The sequence below is a fragment of the Bufo bufo genome, chromosome 2 (genome assembly GCF_905171765.1).
Source record: "Bufo bufo chromosome 2, aBufBuf1.1, whole genome shotgun sequence".
NCBI classification, from domain to species: domain Eukaryota; kingdom Metazoa; phylum Chordata; class Amphibia; order Anura; family Bufonidae; genus Bufo; species Bufo bufo.
The window spans coordinates 779026924-779043996 of record NC_053390.1 but is presented as its reverse complement, the minus strand read 5'-3'; the positions used below and the strand labels follow the sequence as shown (position 1 = coordinate 779043996).

The 17073-nt window shown below is 50.1% G+C and overlaps 1 protein-coding gene across 2 annotated transcripts in view; it reads left to right on the top strand.

Moving 5' to 3' along the window:
- The window catches only part of LOC120990371 (lysine-specific demethylase 3A-A-like), a 66082-nt gene that overhangs the window by 27711 nt on the left and 21298 nt on the right, over window positions 1-17073 (top strand). For both annotated transcript variants that reach the window (XM_040419136.1, XM_040419137.1), the window contains 10 exons: window positions 3988-4143; window positions 4395-4555; window positions 5881-6386; window positions 6538-6739; window positions 7521-7735; window positions 7819-7971; window positions 8107-8205; window positions 9407-9534; window positions 9620-9782; window positions 10706-10875. In XM_040419136.1, the coding sequence (XP_040275070.1) occupies window positions 3988-4143; window positions 4395-4555; window positions 5881-6386; window positions 6538-6739; window positions 7521-7735; window positions 7819-7971; window positions 8107-8205; window positions 9407-9534; window positions 9620-9782; window positions 10706-10875 (1953 nt within the window). The remainder of the gene's footprint in view (window positions 1-3987; window positions 4144-4394; window positions 4556-5880; window positions 6387-6537; window positions 6740-7520; window positions 7736-7818; window positions 7972-8106; window positions 8206-9406; window positions 9535-9619; window positions 9783-10705; window positions 10876-17073) is intronic.

Sequence of the window (17073 nt, the reverse complement as noted above, 5' to 3'; positions counted from 1 at the left end):
CTTCTTAGTTTTATTAAAAAAATAATAATAATAAATAAATAATAATAAAGGACATGTCCGTCCATACGGGTCCCCCTCCTTAGCCACACTCTCATAGTTCCCAATACCGCCTCCGGGCCTTTTGGTTGATTCTCCACATGCACAATCCATTGACAGACCCCTGCAGGATCCAATCCGTCCTCCGGGACCATTTGGTTGATGATTTTCCACCTGGGCAATCCAGTGACGGACCGCTGCAGGATCCCAATCCGTCCTCCTGGCCCGTTTGGTTGATGATTCTCCACCTCGGCAATCCAGTGACGGACCGATGCAGGATCCCAATCCGCCCTCCGGGGCCGTTTGGTTGATAATTCTCCACCTGCGCAATCCAGTGAAGGACCACTGCCGGATCCCAATCCGTCCTACAGGGCTGTTTGGTTGATAATTCTCCACCTGCGCAATCCAGTGAAGGACCACTGCCGGATCCCAATCCGTCCTACAGGGCTGTTTGGTTGATAAATTCTCCACCTGTGCCATACAGTGGAGGACCCCACTCCTGGTTGTTCGTTAATAATGCACTGCCTTCGCAATCCGGTGGAGAGACCTCTGGGAGTTTCCGTTCCACCCTTGGGTGGTTTGGTTGATAAGTCCCCGCTTGCGCAGTCCACAACTGCCAGGGGCGAGATTCTGAAGGGTAGCTCTACGCGCAAGCGAACCGCAGCAGGACAATTTTCTCCTCGAATATTTCTGCTCCCCTACTCTTCCTCCCTAAATCATGCTCGGACACACCCTCCCTCACTGGGGCGGGTCCATCCAGGAAGAGGGGAGAATCTCTGATTCGGACCCTGACATGAGTCCGAAGCAATCTTCCAGAGATTGCGTCTAGGTGGCCAGCAGTACTGTCGTATGCATTACCCACTTCCTTTGGTGGTGTAACTGCACTACTTCAGGATACAGTGCCTACCTTATACATTGTCCCCTGCCATAGGTGGACTAAGTACAATGACTTGGGGTTCGGGACCTGCCATATGCAGATCCATTGGTGGCGCGATGACATTGTCACTGGTTACATTATGTGCTGTATGCATTACCCTTTTAGGTGCACTAGTGCACTCCACGGGGTACAGGACTCTCAATATGCGCTAGTTCTCGCTGTGGGCATTCGCCCCCCCCCTTCTTAGGTGGGGTATTCTCCCTACCACTGACCAGTACTTGCCGTATGCTCACACCTTCCTTAGGTAGCTAATTACTCTGCCATTGAATATGGTTCCGACTGTCCGCTATCCTTCCATAGGCGGAGTGTTGCACATCACCGTGCTTCTGTCGCATTTCCCCCTTCCGCTAGTGATCCACTAGCAGGGAGTAACTAAACATCTTCTACGGCTCTAGGTGCCTTCGCTTATTTCCAAGAGGGCGTGGCTACAGTTGGTTCTGGCAGGCGCCCGACACTCTTACCCTAGTGTTATATGGGTGCCACCAGTGGATACGGTGGCTATTCATCGTTGCACCCTTTTTTGGTGCTGGTTTCGCGCCTGATTATAGCATCCTCTGTCTTCCAGGGAGTTCCTAGCATCACTTGTGGGTCTTACAGACCCCCCCCCCCCCCCCCATCTCCATGGGCCTCTGTTGCTCCGGTCGGTCCTGATATTGTCAGCATCAATACATAATACGTACTCCGCTGCACTTACCTAGTGAGTACGTTCCAGCGGGTCGACTCTTTTCACTGACTCTGTATTCTCTATCCACCACTCCCCATTCTCTGGGGAAGTGGTTATGCTGGCGACTCTGATTTAGCTCCTACAGCTTGTTTTCCTCCACAGGTGCAGCTTGTCGCTAATGTTCGAGTTCATGGTCGCTGCAGTGGGACTAGGGTTGGGCGATATACCGGTATCACGATATACCGCGGTATTAGGAAACGGCGATATCGCCATATCGCCGTTTTTTTAATTACCGCTGTATTTCGTGACATTATAGAAGCGGTCATGTGCGCTGACCGCTTCTAAATCCGCGGCCGCCCGCCCCAGCATGAACCGATACTGGACATTTGCAGAGTACTTGCAAATGTCCCCGATACCACTGCCGATACCTGCTGGCCTCTTGCGGCTGCGCTCTTAGCAGTTCGGCGTGGGGAAAGGAATTCTGTGACTCGCATTCCCGGCACCCGACCTCTGAGAGGACGCTGTGATCCGCGCAATTAACCCCTCAGGTTAGGCACCTGAGGGGTTATTTGCGCGATTCTCAGCGTCCTGTCAGAGGTCGGGTGCCGGGAATGTTCTTCAGTCTCTGCATGTTAGTGGGCAGTGAGCAGCATGTTAGTGAGCAGCATTACTCGCGTGCGCCGTGGCCGCCGGGCGCTCCTTCTTCTCATAGGTCTGTGCGGCGCATTGCTAATGCTATAAGCATTAGCAATGCGCCGCACAGACAGAAGAAGGAGCGACCGGCGGCCACGGCGCACGTGAGTATAATGCTGCTCACTAACATACCAAAGCAGCCAGGACTTCAGTAGCGTCCTGGCTGCCATGGTAACCGATCGGAGCCCCAGCATTACACTGCTGGGACTCCGATCGGAACTGCCCACTGCCACCAATGATGGGAGGGGAGGGGGACCCTGTGGCCACTGCCACCAATGATTAATACTGGGGAGGAAGGGGGGGGAGGGCACTGCCCACTGTCACCAATGATGGGGGGGGGGGGGGGGACCCTGTGGCCACTGCTACCAATGATTAATACTAGGGGGGGGGGGGGGGGGTTGAGTTACCAGAGGGGGCTGATAAGATGAAGAGGCTGGGGGGCACATGAGAGGCTGATGAGAGGCTGGGGGGGGGGGGGGGGGGGCTGATCAGAGGCTGGGGGCTGAATTAACCCTGTAATGTTTTTGTTGTTACTAGAAGTCAATTGACTAGTTACAGATACCCGAAATGGTGAAGAATGACATATAAAAGTATAACAATTAGCGTCTCCTTGTGGCTGCCCTGCTGTTCCCATACAGTGTAACATCTCCTTGTGGCTGTTCCCATACAGTGTAACGTCTCCTTGTGGCTGTTCCCATACAGTGTAACATCTCCTTGTGGCCGCCCCATACAGTATAGCGTCTCCTTGTGGCCGCCCCATACAGTATAGCGTCTCCTTGTGGCCGCCCCATACAGTATAGCGTCTCCTTGTGGCCGCCCCATACAGTATAGCGTCTCCTTGTGGCTGCCCCATACAGTGCTCTACTCATTATTAGCAGCCTCCAGTCCCTCTCGGCGTACGGATCCCCTTTTTCTCTCAGGAGGGTCCTCGCTGGGGATTGGCGTCCTCCAAAGGGCGATTGCTCGTTGGATTCGGTCTGGATGTGCTGCAGCTTACCGCGCTCGGAGCGGGGTTCCACCCTTAGGTGTCACGGCTTACTCCCCCAAAGCGGTGGGCGCTTCTTGGGCTAGGAGGAATCGCGCTTTGGCTCTGGTCCTCCTTGCACATGTTTTCAAGAAGTTGCCAGGTGCATACTTATGCATCGATGGTCGCTGCGTGGGCCGCGTGGTCTTGCAGGCGACAGTTCTTAGTTGACTGCACGAGCGCTTGCTTCATGGATCTGGGGTTTTCCCTCCCTGTGGACTGCTTTCGGACGTCCCATGGTCTCTGTGTCCCCCAATGAATATGGGCGAGAAAATGAAATTTTGTAAAACTTACCAGTAAAATCTCTTTCTCGCTCTTCATTGGGGGACACAGCACCCACCCAGTATTGTTGTTCGGCCACAGTTGTGGCTGTTGCTGGTTAGAACCTGGTTCGGTTCTTGGCATTGTTGCTGTTCCACATTGTTTTCATTGGTTTACTTGCTTCTACTGCTTCTCACAAACTGAAGCTCTCTCTCCAGGCTGGAGGGGGTATAGCTGCCAGGGGAGGAGTTAACAGCTTTAGCTAGTGTCAACGCCTCCTAGAGGACATAGCTATACCCACGGTCTCTGTGTCCCCCAATAAGGAGCGAGAAAGAGATTTTAATGGTAAGTTTTACAAAATCTCGTTTCTAGGCATCTGCTAAGGGATCTGTTAAAAAGCCAAGCTTCATTACCTACTCCAGAGATGATGGGAAGACATTGGTCGTGGTGGACAACCCCAAGTCCTCAGGGAACTCTCTTTTGAATTTCATAAAAACGCCACAGGAAAGTGAAAAAGTTTACCAAACAGTGAGTGGCAGTTTTCTACTGTTAAGGCTATGATATCACTTTGCGATAGGTCTGTGTGACAAGGGATTGTCTGACCCAGGATCCCACAATCCTGATATTGAACGGGTGCATTACTGATTTTAGAATACCTGTGGAGGAGCAAAATAGTCAAGGTGATGCATTCTTTTGATTTGCGGGGCTTCTGGAGTTTAACTTCCCATTGATCTTAAGTGTTACTTTCATTGTAACATAAAAATCTCCTTTTCTCGTAGACTACACCTAGCCTGGCATCCAAGCAGTCTGTACCGGATGGGTTTGGAGAAGCATTGCTAGGATGTACCGCCACTACGCCTTCCAGTCAAAACCAGACCTCTTGTGCAACTCCACCAGAAGCAAATTCTCCTCCAAGCTTTGGTGCTGCAACACCTCCAGGGTAAGAATATTTCTACGAAAATATGTAATGGATTGCTGTAAGAGGACATGCCGTCACAAAATACAGTGCAACATGAAGGCATCATGTTATAGAGCTGGAGGAGATTGATATATAGTTTTTCGGGAAAAGATTACATTAAACGTGTTATTTATAAATTTTAATCTCTGCTATTTCTGATTTACATTGTTTGTGGAGGTGGTGTTAGCAGTAACTGACAGCTATCTCTGTATACCCACTTACATAGGGAATGCTATCAATCACTGATAACACCGTCCCTGTGCATAACTGAAGTCAGAAAGAGGAAAGATTTAAATGTATAAATTACAAGTTCTACTAAATCTTTTTCCACAAGACAATGCATCATTCTGCTGAGCTCCTCCTGATTTATAACATCCTGTAGATTTGTTAAAGCCTTGCATAGTGGCGCAGGCAGCACATTACTGCTCCTCTAAAGCCTGGGATAGCACATCTATGCCAGGCTTTAGCAGGGTGGCGCTGGTACAGGCAGGAACAGCCATGCGTGCTCCTGCCTGAACAGCGCTCCTGCAGCCCTGGTGGGATCTGTCAGTGGTGTACTAGACTATGGATTCCAAAGTGCAAAGATACCTGAACTTCAGATGTCTATTTTGCGTGGAAAACCTGAAAAAAATAAATGTAATGCCATTTCGAGTAGTTGTGAATAAAAGTTTAGATGCACTTTAATGGCCGCACCATGTGGCTGTAGTCCTAAAATGGAGACAGAATTGCACAAAATTTGCACATGCCTCTTGACTGTTAGGCCTCTTTCACACGGGCGTCATGGATTTGGGCCGGATAAGATGCGGGTGCGTAGCGGGATTTTCACACAGCCCCATTCACTTCTATGGGGCCTGCGTTGCGTGAAAAACTCACAAAATAGAGCATGCTGTGATTTTCACGCAAAGCACAAGTGATGCGTGAAAATCACCGCTCATGTGTACAGCCCCATAGAAATGAATGGGTCCGGATTCAGTGCGGGTGCAATGCGTTCACCTCACGCATCGCATCCGCGCGGAAATCTCGCCCGTGTGAAAGAGGCCTTACATTTTCCTTTTGCGTTGCTTTTGATTTGAGTGCCATTCATTTTATACCTTTTCATCTTAAGAAATTTGTCTAAACTGTGACTCCTTTGAGACCATGGCCACTCTTCTCATCGCTTTTCTGATTTGATGGAGAGAAAAGAAAGTTGCAAAAAATACAGCAAATTTAGCACAAAGCTTCAATACGTTCAAGAAAACAAAATACTTTGATGGTTGTAAGTCATTATATTTATTTATAGGCTTGTAATCACATCTGTTGCCTTTCAGGAAATGTTCTCAAAACTTGCCAAGTGAAACATCCTCCATGCTGAACGGTGACGGAAAAGGGGAGGAGCAAAACTTGTTTCTCAGCGCCGCGATGTCGCAAGGAAAGGGTCTAGGGTTTGGCCTGACAGATCAGTCCAGCCCTTTCGAATCGGCCTTTTCATCCTGGGCCAATGGCGACAACGGACAGAAATCCGAAAACCTCTTTGCTGCCTTTACAAAACCCTCAACTGTGTTCCCGAAGGGCTTTGAGTTTTCTGTGGAACGGTTTCCTGAGAAGAACACCTTGACGGTGAAAGACTCTCCGCGGCAGGGAAGTTTTGAGCCATGTAAAGACTTAACGCGGCAGCCGCCGAGTGTGTTTGGTGCAACGACCGAGACCAAACCTGCTGGTCATTTACCACCCGTGAAAACTGAATTCAACTCTAAGCCAGCAAACATCATTTCTGTTCCAAAACCTAACAAAATAGAAGTTGCTCCCCACAAGAGTCCCATTAAAAATGATGGGGGTAAGTAGGCATAAAATAGGTATTACTTATTCTCTTTGACCATTTAAAGTAAATCTGATTGTGACAAGTGTTTGTGACACATTGGATTGCATACAGAATGAATATACTTTTGTTCTAGATTACTTATTTGACTTTTTTCCCTTGTTTGCAGTCACATATCCCAGATCTGTATTGCTGGACTCACAGAAGCTAAAGAGGCTCCAAGCAAGTGGTGATTGCTTTGTGCAGGACGGCTCTTGCAATGACATTGCTCCCCATTTGCACAAGTGTCGAGAATGCCGTCTGGACCGATTTGGACGCAGCAAGGAACAGCGAGATGCTGCCGTTTTCTGCCGCTTCTTTCACTTCCGGAGGTAAAAGTAATCCCCGTCTGTCATTTGGTAGCTGAAGTTTACAGGGGTAATTGTGTGGTGGGGGCTGCTATATAGACACTCAACCCCACCAGGGTCAATTTCATAGGAAGCCAATTTGTCTATATTTTTTGGAATGTGACCGGAAACCCACACAAACACTGGGAAAGCGCGCAAACTCCACGCAGATGATGTCCCTAGTCAGGTTCAATCCACAGCGCTCCAAGGCACCACTGAGTCAGGCTTCCTGTAGCTGGTTTTTGAGGGGCGACTTCAAGCTTATGGCATACCGTTGTATGTTGTGTTCATTGTAGACCAGTATGCATTAATGGGTTGTAACAAGAAATAAAATGTATCCCACATCCACAAGATGGGGATAAAGCTTCGGATCGGTGCGAGTCCAGCCCCTGGGTCAAGTATGTACGTGCTACTGCTCCATTCATTCTCTGTTGGTCTGCTGGAGATGGCAAAGTCTGTACTATCTCTGCCATTTCCATAGAGAATGAAAGGTGCTGGACCACACATGCTTGATTGCTGCTGTCTTATAAAACTAATACCCCTATTCATATCTTGGTACAAAACATTTAGCCTCCCTCTGGTGGTGGTTACAAGTTTAAAGAATGTTAGGTTTTATATCTGTGCTGGGCTGTTGGCGCTCTGTATCATGAAGATGGAGCTCCAGCTGCTAAATAAAAATTTATTAATAAGCAGAATTTTCAGCTTTAGTGTAAAACAAAAAATGTCCACCACTGTCTGAAACACTACATCTTTCTTTTGCTCCTAGGTTATTCTTCAATAAGCATGGATTACTGCGGGAAGGTGGCTTCCTGACTCCTAATAAGTACGATGCTGAAGCAATAAACTTGTGGCTTCCTTTAGTGAATCGTGTTGTAGATTTGGACCTTGACACCGCAAAGTACATTCTGGCGAACGTAGGAGACCACTTTTGTAAGCTTATCATGTCCGAAAAGGAAGTTATGGCTTCTGTAGATCCACAAAGTAAGAACCTTGTGCTGACAGCGCTGAAAACTCCAGACTTTCTGTGGCCATTCTGTTTGCTTAACCTATTTTGTTTCCTGCAGAACAAGTGGCCTGGAAACGTGCAGTACGTGGCGTGCGGGAAATGTGTGATGTCTGTGACACGACCATCTTCAATCTCCATTGGGTTTGTCCTAAATGTGGCTTTGGCGTGTGTGTAGACTGTCACCGAATGAAAAAGAAGAGTATGAGCAGCGGTAAGTTCCAAAATCCAATATTCTCGCACATTTGCTTTTATCATCTTACTCTTTTTCTTACTGGTATCTGTAATTCCTGCTTGGCACTGTTCATTTATGTTTTTTTTTTTTCCCCCTTCCTCCCCTCTGTTAAAGGTAATGATGGAGCAGACGTATTCTCTTGGCTGAAGTGCGTTAAAGGGCAGTTACATGAGCCTGACAATCTCATGCCAACTCAGATCGTCCCGGGAAAAGGTAACTTACTTCTGCTTTGCAGATGGCAGCACTTTGTCACTCCTCCAGTAGCTCTAGTATTGTGATCGCCAAGTATAAGCCTCCCCTTTTAGTTGTACAGGCTATAACGTCATATAGTCCTTCTACATCACAGTTTTAAAACAAAAAAAGATTTAAAGGCTATAGACGCCTGGAGTATTTTTATTATTATTGCAGTCTACTTATTTTATGTTGAAAAATCATTTTTAATCTGGTCTTTATTCAAAATTTTCACCAGTTTTTTCCTCTGCAGCTTTATATCTAGTTCTGTGACATCTTGGTCGGGGAACTAGAGATCAGATCAGCTCTTGCCGAGGAGGAGAAGCAACTATCTGCAGATGCCGCAAAGCTGTAGAGGAAAAACTGTTGAAAAATCTAATAAAGGCCATTTGAAAAAATAATTTTAGCCCAAAATAACACTAGGGCAGCGTAAAGGAAACCACTACATGGCGACATTTCATGTACTGTATTTCAATGATATGGCAATGTGACAAGCTGCTACTGCGACACGACAGTCGTAAATCTCTTTGCAGCTGCCACCGAGTATCGCATGACGATGCCATTGAAATACATTGCATGAAATGTCGCGTGACACATGTTGCCATGTAGACCTAGCCTAAGTGGAATGCAATAAAAGTTGCCCCAGGGGTGTCCATAGCCTTTAAATGTTCCCTCATGAGACACAGAAGGGGGAAAAAAAAGCATTAAACTTGGCATTAAAGTGGTCCCGCAGTTCTTTTAAACTGACCTATCATCTCTGGATAGATAATCAGCATCTGATCGGCGGGGGTCCGACACCTGGGACCCCTGCCGATCAGCTATTTGAGAAGGCAGCAGCACTGGCATTAGCGCCGCGGCCTTCTCGCTGTTTACCGCAGGGGGTGAACAGAGCTTAGCCCCGCCCAGACCAGTGGTACTAGTGGTGATGTCACTGGGCCTGAGGAAAACTGAGAGAAGGCCGCGGCTTTCCTAGAGCGCCACTGCCTTCTCAAACAGCTGATTGGCGGGGGTCCCGGGTGTCTATAGTTTGTATGCACCTCAAATTAATGTTTGAAAAATCTGTAACTTTCCTGCAAAAACCAGACCCTGAACAGAGGTGTAGATGTAAAAATAGTTATGGATAGAATTCTAAAAGCCAAAAATTCATCTGGTCCTTACAGGGTTAATGTGGTCTCTTTTCCAGCTCTGTATGATGTCGGAGATGTTGTCCACTCTGTAAGGGGGAAGTGGGGAATAAAGTCAAATTGTCTATGTTCCAACAAACACCAGAAGCCTTTACCTAGACCGGTTGTGAAGGAAGAGCCAAAACAGGTATTTATTTTTTTGGGCGGCCATGTCTGCTGGTTGAGAATTTACAAGGAAATGCATAGTTTCTCATAACTGATTCTGTTCACAGACGTCTTCCAGCTCTGAATCCACAAACGGATCTCCACAGCCGAGCAATTTACCGGCACAGGATCCATTGACGGCTAATAGCAAAACGCCTTCATCTTCCCTCCCCGGGCCTTTGAGTTGGCTAACCAATATTCCTAACACAAATGTGAAGAAGGAAAACAAAGGTACGTCAGGCAATAGAGGGAAGCTAGCGCCAGAAAAAGATCATTTCGGCAGTCCTGTACCATTGGGAATCTAATACAAAATAGTTCTTCTGTAGCAGTCAGCGCAAAGATATAAAACTCCTATATAGATAGGAATGCATTGTCAGTTTACTGCTCCTGTGAGGGGAAGATGTGATCTGCTAGTATAATAGTATATTGGTAGAATTAGGATAACAGTATGGTCTGTTAGAGAAGTCTACAGAAGATGACTGCTTTTATCAGTTTTACGTGTGATGCTGTAATTGACTCGCTCACTCCACCTTTCCTCTCTGATTGCAGTGATGGTCTGACTAAGAGAGGGAAGCTAAGGCTACTTTCACACTGGCGTTTTGGCTTTCCGTTTGTGAGATCCGTTCAGGGCTCTCACAAGCGGTCCAAAACGGATCAGTTTGGCCCTAATGCATTCTGAATGGAAAATAATCCGCTCAGAATGCATCAGTTTGCCTCCATTCCGCTTTGGAGGCTGACACCAAAACGCTGCTCGCAGCGTTTTGGTGTACGTCTGACGAAACTGAGCCAAACGGATCCGTTTTGACAAACAATGTAAGTCAATGGGGAGGAATCCGTTTTCTATGACACAATAGAAAACTGATCCGTCCTACATTGACTTTCAATGGTGTTCAAGACTGATCCATCTTGGCCATGTTAAAGATAATACAAACGGATCCATTCTGAACGGATTCAGACGTTTGTATTATCTGAACGGATCCGCACCAAACGAGAGTGTGAAAGTAGCTGTATGACATGCTAAAAGTTAAAAAATATAAATAAGTTATGGTATGGTCTATTTAAAGTACAGTTTTATTAAAGTAGACGTTTTAGTGTCGTGCTTCAGTGACCTCTTCTGCCTGGGTCCTCAAGTGTTTATTCGGATCTTCCTGCAGATAACCTCTTCACATCTGCACTGAAAACGGAAAACAAAGCACTACCCTCTTTTGCTAGTTTCGGAAAGCCAGCTTCCGCGTTGCAGCCATTCAGTAGCTCAATTCTTTCTCCTATGAGCAGTAACAGTTCTGGATTCTTAAGGAACCTCCTCAATTCTTCAACTGTGAAGGTAAGCTTTATGTTCTTGTCGTATAACTGGTTGCAAATTATGGCTCTTTTTATGAGGTTATGGTCAACTTTATTTCTCTTAAATTGTCATTGAGATGTCAGAAGGTGGCAGAATTCAGGTATCCCTGTGGCCGCCGGTAAGAGGTTTAGAGATGACCAGAACCTGCTGTGTACTGACGAGGAGCAGATACTCCAACATGGTGCTGCCTGCTCATAGGTGTCTCTGGGGTGTTAGGTTTCAGGTCCTTAACCCCTTAGTGCCTAATGCCGTTATGTGACCACATTTGTATGGAGCGGGTCTCTTCTGTGAGCCACCACACCCGTCATTTAACTCCTCAGGTGCCACGATCAGCGCTAATCGCAGCACCTGTGGAGTTAGGCAGAGAGTTGCGAAACCCTCTGCCTTCCGATTGGAGCCCCCGCTGCTGAAGCCTTCCAGGCCTGCCATGGCAATCTTCATGCAGAACTGCTCCGCATGCACAGTGTACAAAATCCTATTCACCCTAATAGATCTCTATTAGGGTGAATAGGAGAAGGGACAAAGAGATCTCATGTACTAACTAGGAGGCTAATGGTTATTAAATAAAAAGTTTAAAAAAACACCACTTTCTCGTACTTTTTTCCATTGGGGGACACAGACCATGGGTATAGCTTAGAGATATTAGTAGGAGGGACACTATGCAAATACAAAAGAGCTCCTCCTCCTCGGGCTATACCCCCCGACTCCACCAGGAGAAGCTCAGTCTTTGCTTAGTGTCTGGTGAAGGAGGTTGACACTTTCATTCGTCTCCCTTTTGTTATTTTTCTTCCAGCTGGGGACGCAGGTCGGCATTGCGCCTTCCTGGTCCCCCATGGAGTGCCCGCCGCCGTTTGTTGGATGTTGCCAGGCTGCCTCCATTATCCCCCCAAGAAGGCAAGTGGATTCCGGGCTCGACCTGTCAGCTCCGGCATCCCACCAGCTCCTGGGTCACCTGCTGCCACCCTCCTCCAGAGCACTGCACTCCTGAGCAAGGAGTCAGATGTCTGAAGAGGTGCATCCCTGCTGGTCCTGGAGTCGAGGGAGAAGATCTGCAGGAGCAGATAAGTATGAAGCTGCACCTCTGTGTGTCCCCCCCCTCCCTCCCTACCTCTCTCCTCTGAGACCTATGGGCCTCCTGGGTGAATGGGGATCTAGGTGGCATTGTTGTTCTGTCTGGGGCGCAAGGGTCATGGAGGCACTTAACAGGATGTCCCTGCTCCTTCTCTGACGGCATATCATGTCTCTGAGCACTTCCCCCTCCGGTCTCCGCTTCTCTGGGCTTGCCATCCCCCTTGCTGGGGACGCCTTACTTTAGTTTTTTTCACGCTGAGTGGCGCCGGGGGCCATTTTATTTCCCTTCTTTACACAGAGAGCTCTTTTCCCGCTCCTATGATGCGATCGGGGGGCGGAGCCTAATCGCGGTCGGGGGCGGAGCCTAATCGGAACTCCAGCTCCTTACTGCTGCTGCTGAGAAGCTCTCACACTGAACGGCTGCTCCCCCGCTCCTCTCTGGATTGATGCTCTTGCCTGAGCGGTAGGATTTTTTCTCTCTGTACTGATTCCAGTCACTTTTGTGAAGAGACCATCATGCCTAAGACTAAGTCCGGTAAGACCTTCTCAGACCCCAATGGGGTCCTGTTGGAGTGTCTGCTCCCACTTTCGGTCACTGGTGCCTGTGCCTCCTGCCCTGCCTCTGGACAGAATCACCTTTCTCCCCCTTCTCTTGTCCAGTCCAGCCCCCCCCCCCCGGTCACTGCGGAGCCTGCGGCCCCCGCTTGGGCATCTGCCATGTCCAGCGCGGCCGCTGATTTGGCCCTGTTCGCCAAGGCAGCCATGTCTTTCATAGAACGTATATGTCCGTTTCCAATCCTGCTGCGCCAACCACTCCGTCCCCTCACAGTGGTTCCTGCAGAGGACGCCTGACTACTAAGAGGCAGCGTGAGCGACAGCATCCCTCCTCGGATGACTCCGCTTCTCCCCCTCGGCTAGAAGGTTGCTCAGACTCCTCTCCCCCCCCCCCCCCCCCCCTTAGGGAGCGCAGGTCTGAAGGGGAATTGTCCGGCTCGGACGAGGTCACGGAGCGGGACCTTCCGCCAAAGCTCTCCACCATGGTGGCTGATCTAGTAGCGGCTGTCCGCGACACCTTTAATCTCCAAGGGGATTCTCCTCCTTCCACTAGGAGGGAGTTCGCCCTTTTTCCTCCCAAAAAACCGGAGGCTGCTGTCTTTCCGGTCCATGAGGAATTTTCCGCTCTCATGGCATGGAACCGTCCTAATCAGAAGTTTTCCGCCACAAAACGCATGGATACTCTCTATCCTTTCCCGGCGGACAGCGCGGAGAAGTGGTCTTCTCCCCCTAGGGTGGACCCCCCGGTAGCCAGGTTGGCTAAAAACACAGCCCTCCCTGTCCTGGACGGCTCCTCTCTGCAGGACGCTGTGGACAGGCGCCTAGATTCTCTGGCAAAATCCATATTCTCACTGGCAGGCACGTCCCTGCGACCTGCCTTTGCCTCGGCATGGGTGGCCAGAGCTCTCTCAATGTGGCTGCAGCGCCATCACCAGGACCTGGCTGACCAAGGTGCGTCGGCGGACACGCTGGATTTGGTTCTCCAGATGTCTCAGGCCTCCAAATTCCTCTGTGAGGCTTCCATGGACATTGGTCCCCTTTTTGCCCGCATTTCGGCCCTCTCGGTCATTCAACGCAGGGAGGTCTGGTTGAAGGTATGGGATGCTGACGCTTCCTCCAAGCGTTCCCTTGCGTACCTCCCCTTTAAAAGTTCCAGACTTTTTGGGGCTCAACGGGATGAGTTCATCTCTGCCGCTACTGGGGGCAAGAGCACTCACCTTCCCCAGGCTAGGGCTAAGCGCCCCTTTCGGGCGAGGACTTCCGGTTCTCGGTACCAGTCCTTTCGCCGCTTCTCTGCGAACAAGTCGTCGCCTGCTTCCTCTGCAGGAGGCTCACAGGACTCCCGCAAGCAGCCCTCTTTCAAACCCCAGCCTACCTGGCGCCCGAGGACACAGTCGACCCGCCCTGCCGCTCCCAAGCAATCTTCTGCATGAAGTGGCGCCCCCACCCCTCGTGGTGGGGGGCCGCCTGCTTTCTTATCAGCAGGTTTGGACTCATGTTCAGGACGCATGGGCTCTAGAGATTGTAACGTCTGGTTACAAGATAGAGTTCGCGTCCAGACCACCGGAACGTTTTTTCTCCCTCCGCTCCGTTATTGTTTCTTTTCTTCCAGGGGAGTTCCTCGCGTCCGTGGACATCCATGACGCTTATCTGCATGTTCCGATCGCAGAATCTCACCAACGATTCCTGCGCTTCGCCATTGGGGCTCGTCACTATCAGTTTGTCGCCCTTCCTTTCGGGTTGGCAACCGCCCCTCGGGTCTTTACCAAGATCCTGGCACCGATCATGGCGCTTCTTCGTACCAGGGGCATTCCTTTGCTGCCCTTTCTGGACGATATCCTGATAAAAGCCCCCTCGCTTCCGCAGGCCGAGGACAGTGTCCGGTTCACTGTTCAGACTCTGGAACAGTTCGGCTGGATAATCAATTTTTCAAAGTCCTCTCTGCTCCCATCCCAGAAGCTCCCCTTCCTGGGAATGGTTTTGGACACCTTGTCCGCCAGAGTGTTCCTGCCACCCTCCAAGTCCTCCCAGATCCAGGGGGCAGTGTCGAATCTACTGCGATCCCAGTTCCTCTCCATACGGGAATGCATGCGGGTCCTGGGTCTTATGGTGGCCTCTTTCGAAGCCGTTCCATATGCCCAGTTTCACACTCGCTTGTTACAACAGGAGATCCTTTCCCTCTGGGACAAAACCTCTCGGGGTCTAGACGATCGCATCCGCTTGTCTCAGCGTGTTCGGGCAGCTCTCCGTTGGTGGCTATCCCCATTGAACCTGAGGTCGGGGAGATCCTTTCTCCCTTTCTCCTGGACGGTCGTCACCACCGATGCCGGCCTCCTGGGTTGGGGCGGCGTTCTCCAGTCTCGCACGATTCAAGGGATTTGGTCGGCGGCAGAGTCTCGCCTTCCAATCAACATTCTGGAACTGAGGGCGATTTTTCCGCTCTCTCTCTCTCCCTCCCATTGGACCCCTCTCCTTGCGGGCCTCCCAGTGAGGATTCAATCGGACAATGCCACGGCCGTGGCCTACATCAACCATCAGGGCGGGACCCGCAGCCGGTTGGTTATGCAGGAGGTGACGAGAATTCTGACGTGGGCGGAGACGCACGTTCCAGTGTTGTCAGCAGTTTACATTCCAGGAGTGGACAACTGGACAGCGGACTTTCTAAGCCGCAACAAGGTGGATCCAGGCGAGTGGTCTCTGCATCCAGAAGTGTTCGAAGAAATCTGCCACAGATGGGGCCGTCTGGATGTGGACTTAATGGCGTCCAGGTTCAACAACAAGCTCCCAGTGTTCCTGGCTCGCGCCCGAGGTCCGAAGGCATACTTATGGATGCGCAGGTGTCTCCGTGGCAGGACTTCAGCCTCCTCTATGTTTTCCTCTCCTACCAAAGGTTCTACGCAAGATCGAGACGGAAGGGATCCCGACCGTTCTCATGGCCCCAGAGTGGCCTCGCCGCGCGTGGTTTTCGGATGCTGGCGGACGCCCCATGGCCTCTTCCCGACAGACAGGACCTACTGTCTCAGGGCCCGCTCTTCCACCAGAATTTACTGTCTCTTCGTTTAACGGCGTGGCTGTTGAAACCGCCATCCTGAAGAACAGGGGGTTCTCGGATTCAGTGATTAGGACCATGATCAGAGCGAGGAAGTCTTCTTCCTCCCGGATTTACTATCGTACCTGGAAGGCCTTCCTGTCCTTTTGTGAGAGTTCGGGGTTCCCTCCCCTTCGCTTTTCCATCCTGATGGTACTGTCTTTTCTTCAGTCCGGGCTTGAGAAGGGACTGTCGCTTGGTTCCCTGAAAGGTCAGGTTTCGGCGCTGGCCGTCTTTTTTTTCAGAGGTCCCTTGCTCTTATGGATCCAGTGAAGACCTTTCTTCAGGGGGTGGCACATTCGGTTCTCCCGTATGTTCCCCCTTTGTCTCCTTGGGATCTCAATTTGGTCCTGCGCGCTCTGCAGTCGTCCCCCTTCGAGCCTTTGAGGGAGGTCTCTCTGACTGTTCTCACCTGGAAAGTGGTCTTCCTTGTGGCCATAACTTCTAATACAGCTACATAGTGTAGTGATTAAAGTTCTGGGCTATTATGCAGAAGCTGTGAGTTCAAATCCCATCACAAGCTTTTAAATCAGACTGGTGTCGGAGCTGGCCGCTCTTTCCTGTCGGGAGCCTTTTCTGGTTTTCCACCAGGATAAGGTTGTGCTCCGTCCGGTCCCCTCCTTTTTGCCCAAGGTGGTCTCTCCCTTCCACCTTAAGGAGGATCTTGTCCTGCCTTCCTTTTGCCCTTCTCCGGCTAACCCCAAGGAACGCACTCTGCATTCCCTGGATGTCGTACGGGCCCTGAAGGTGTATCTCGCGGCTACTGCTTCCGTCCGCCGTTCATGGCGCGCTGGATCCGCTCGGCTATTTCCGCGGCTTATCGCGCTTGTGGTAGAGTTCCCCCGGCTAGGATTACCGCTCACTCCACTAGGGCGGTGGGGGCTTCCTGGGCAAGACACAATCGTGCCTCTGCGTCTCAGCTGTGTAAGGCGGCCACCTGGTCGTCCTTACATACCTTTACAAAGTTTTATCAGTTGCATTCACTGGCTTCGGCTGATGCGGTCTTTGGCCGCAGGGTTTTGCAGGCTGTGGTTCCTGTTTGACCGTTGGACGTTCCTCCTGGCGGTGCTGATATTTTTTCTCACCCCATGGACTGCTTTAGGACGTCCCATGGTCTGTGTCCCCCAATGGAAAAAAGTACGAGAAAAGGAGATTTTTTGTGAAACTCACCTGTAAAATCTTTTTCTCGTCTTTTCCATTGGGGGACACAGCTCCCACCCATTCTGCCTGTTGCAGGAGGGGTCTTCAATTCAGTTTCTGTTTATGGTTGGACCTTATGGCTTGGTCCGATGGTTTCCATAATTTTTTTTCTTGCTCCTTCTCCTACTGCTTGTGCAACGCCTGAGCTTCTCCTGGTGGAGTCGGGGGGTATAGCCCAAGGAGGAGGAGCTCTTTTGTATTTGCATAGTGTCCCTCCTACTAATATCTCTAAGCTATACCCATGGTCTGTGTCCCCCAATGGAAAA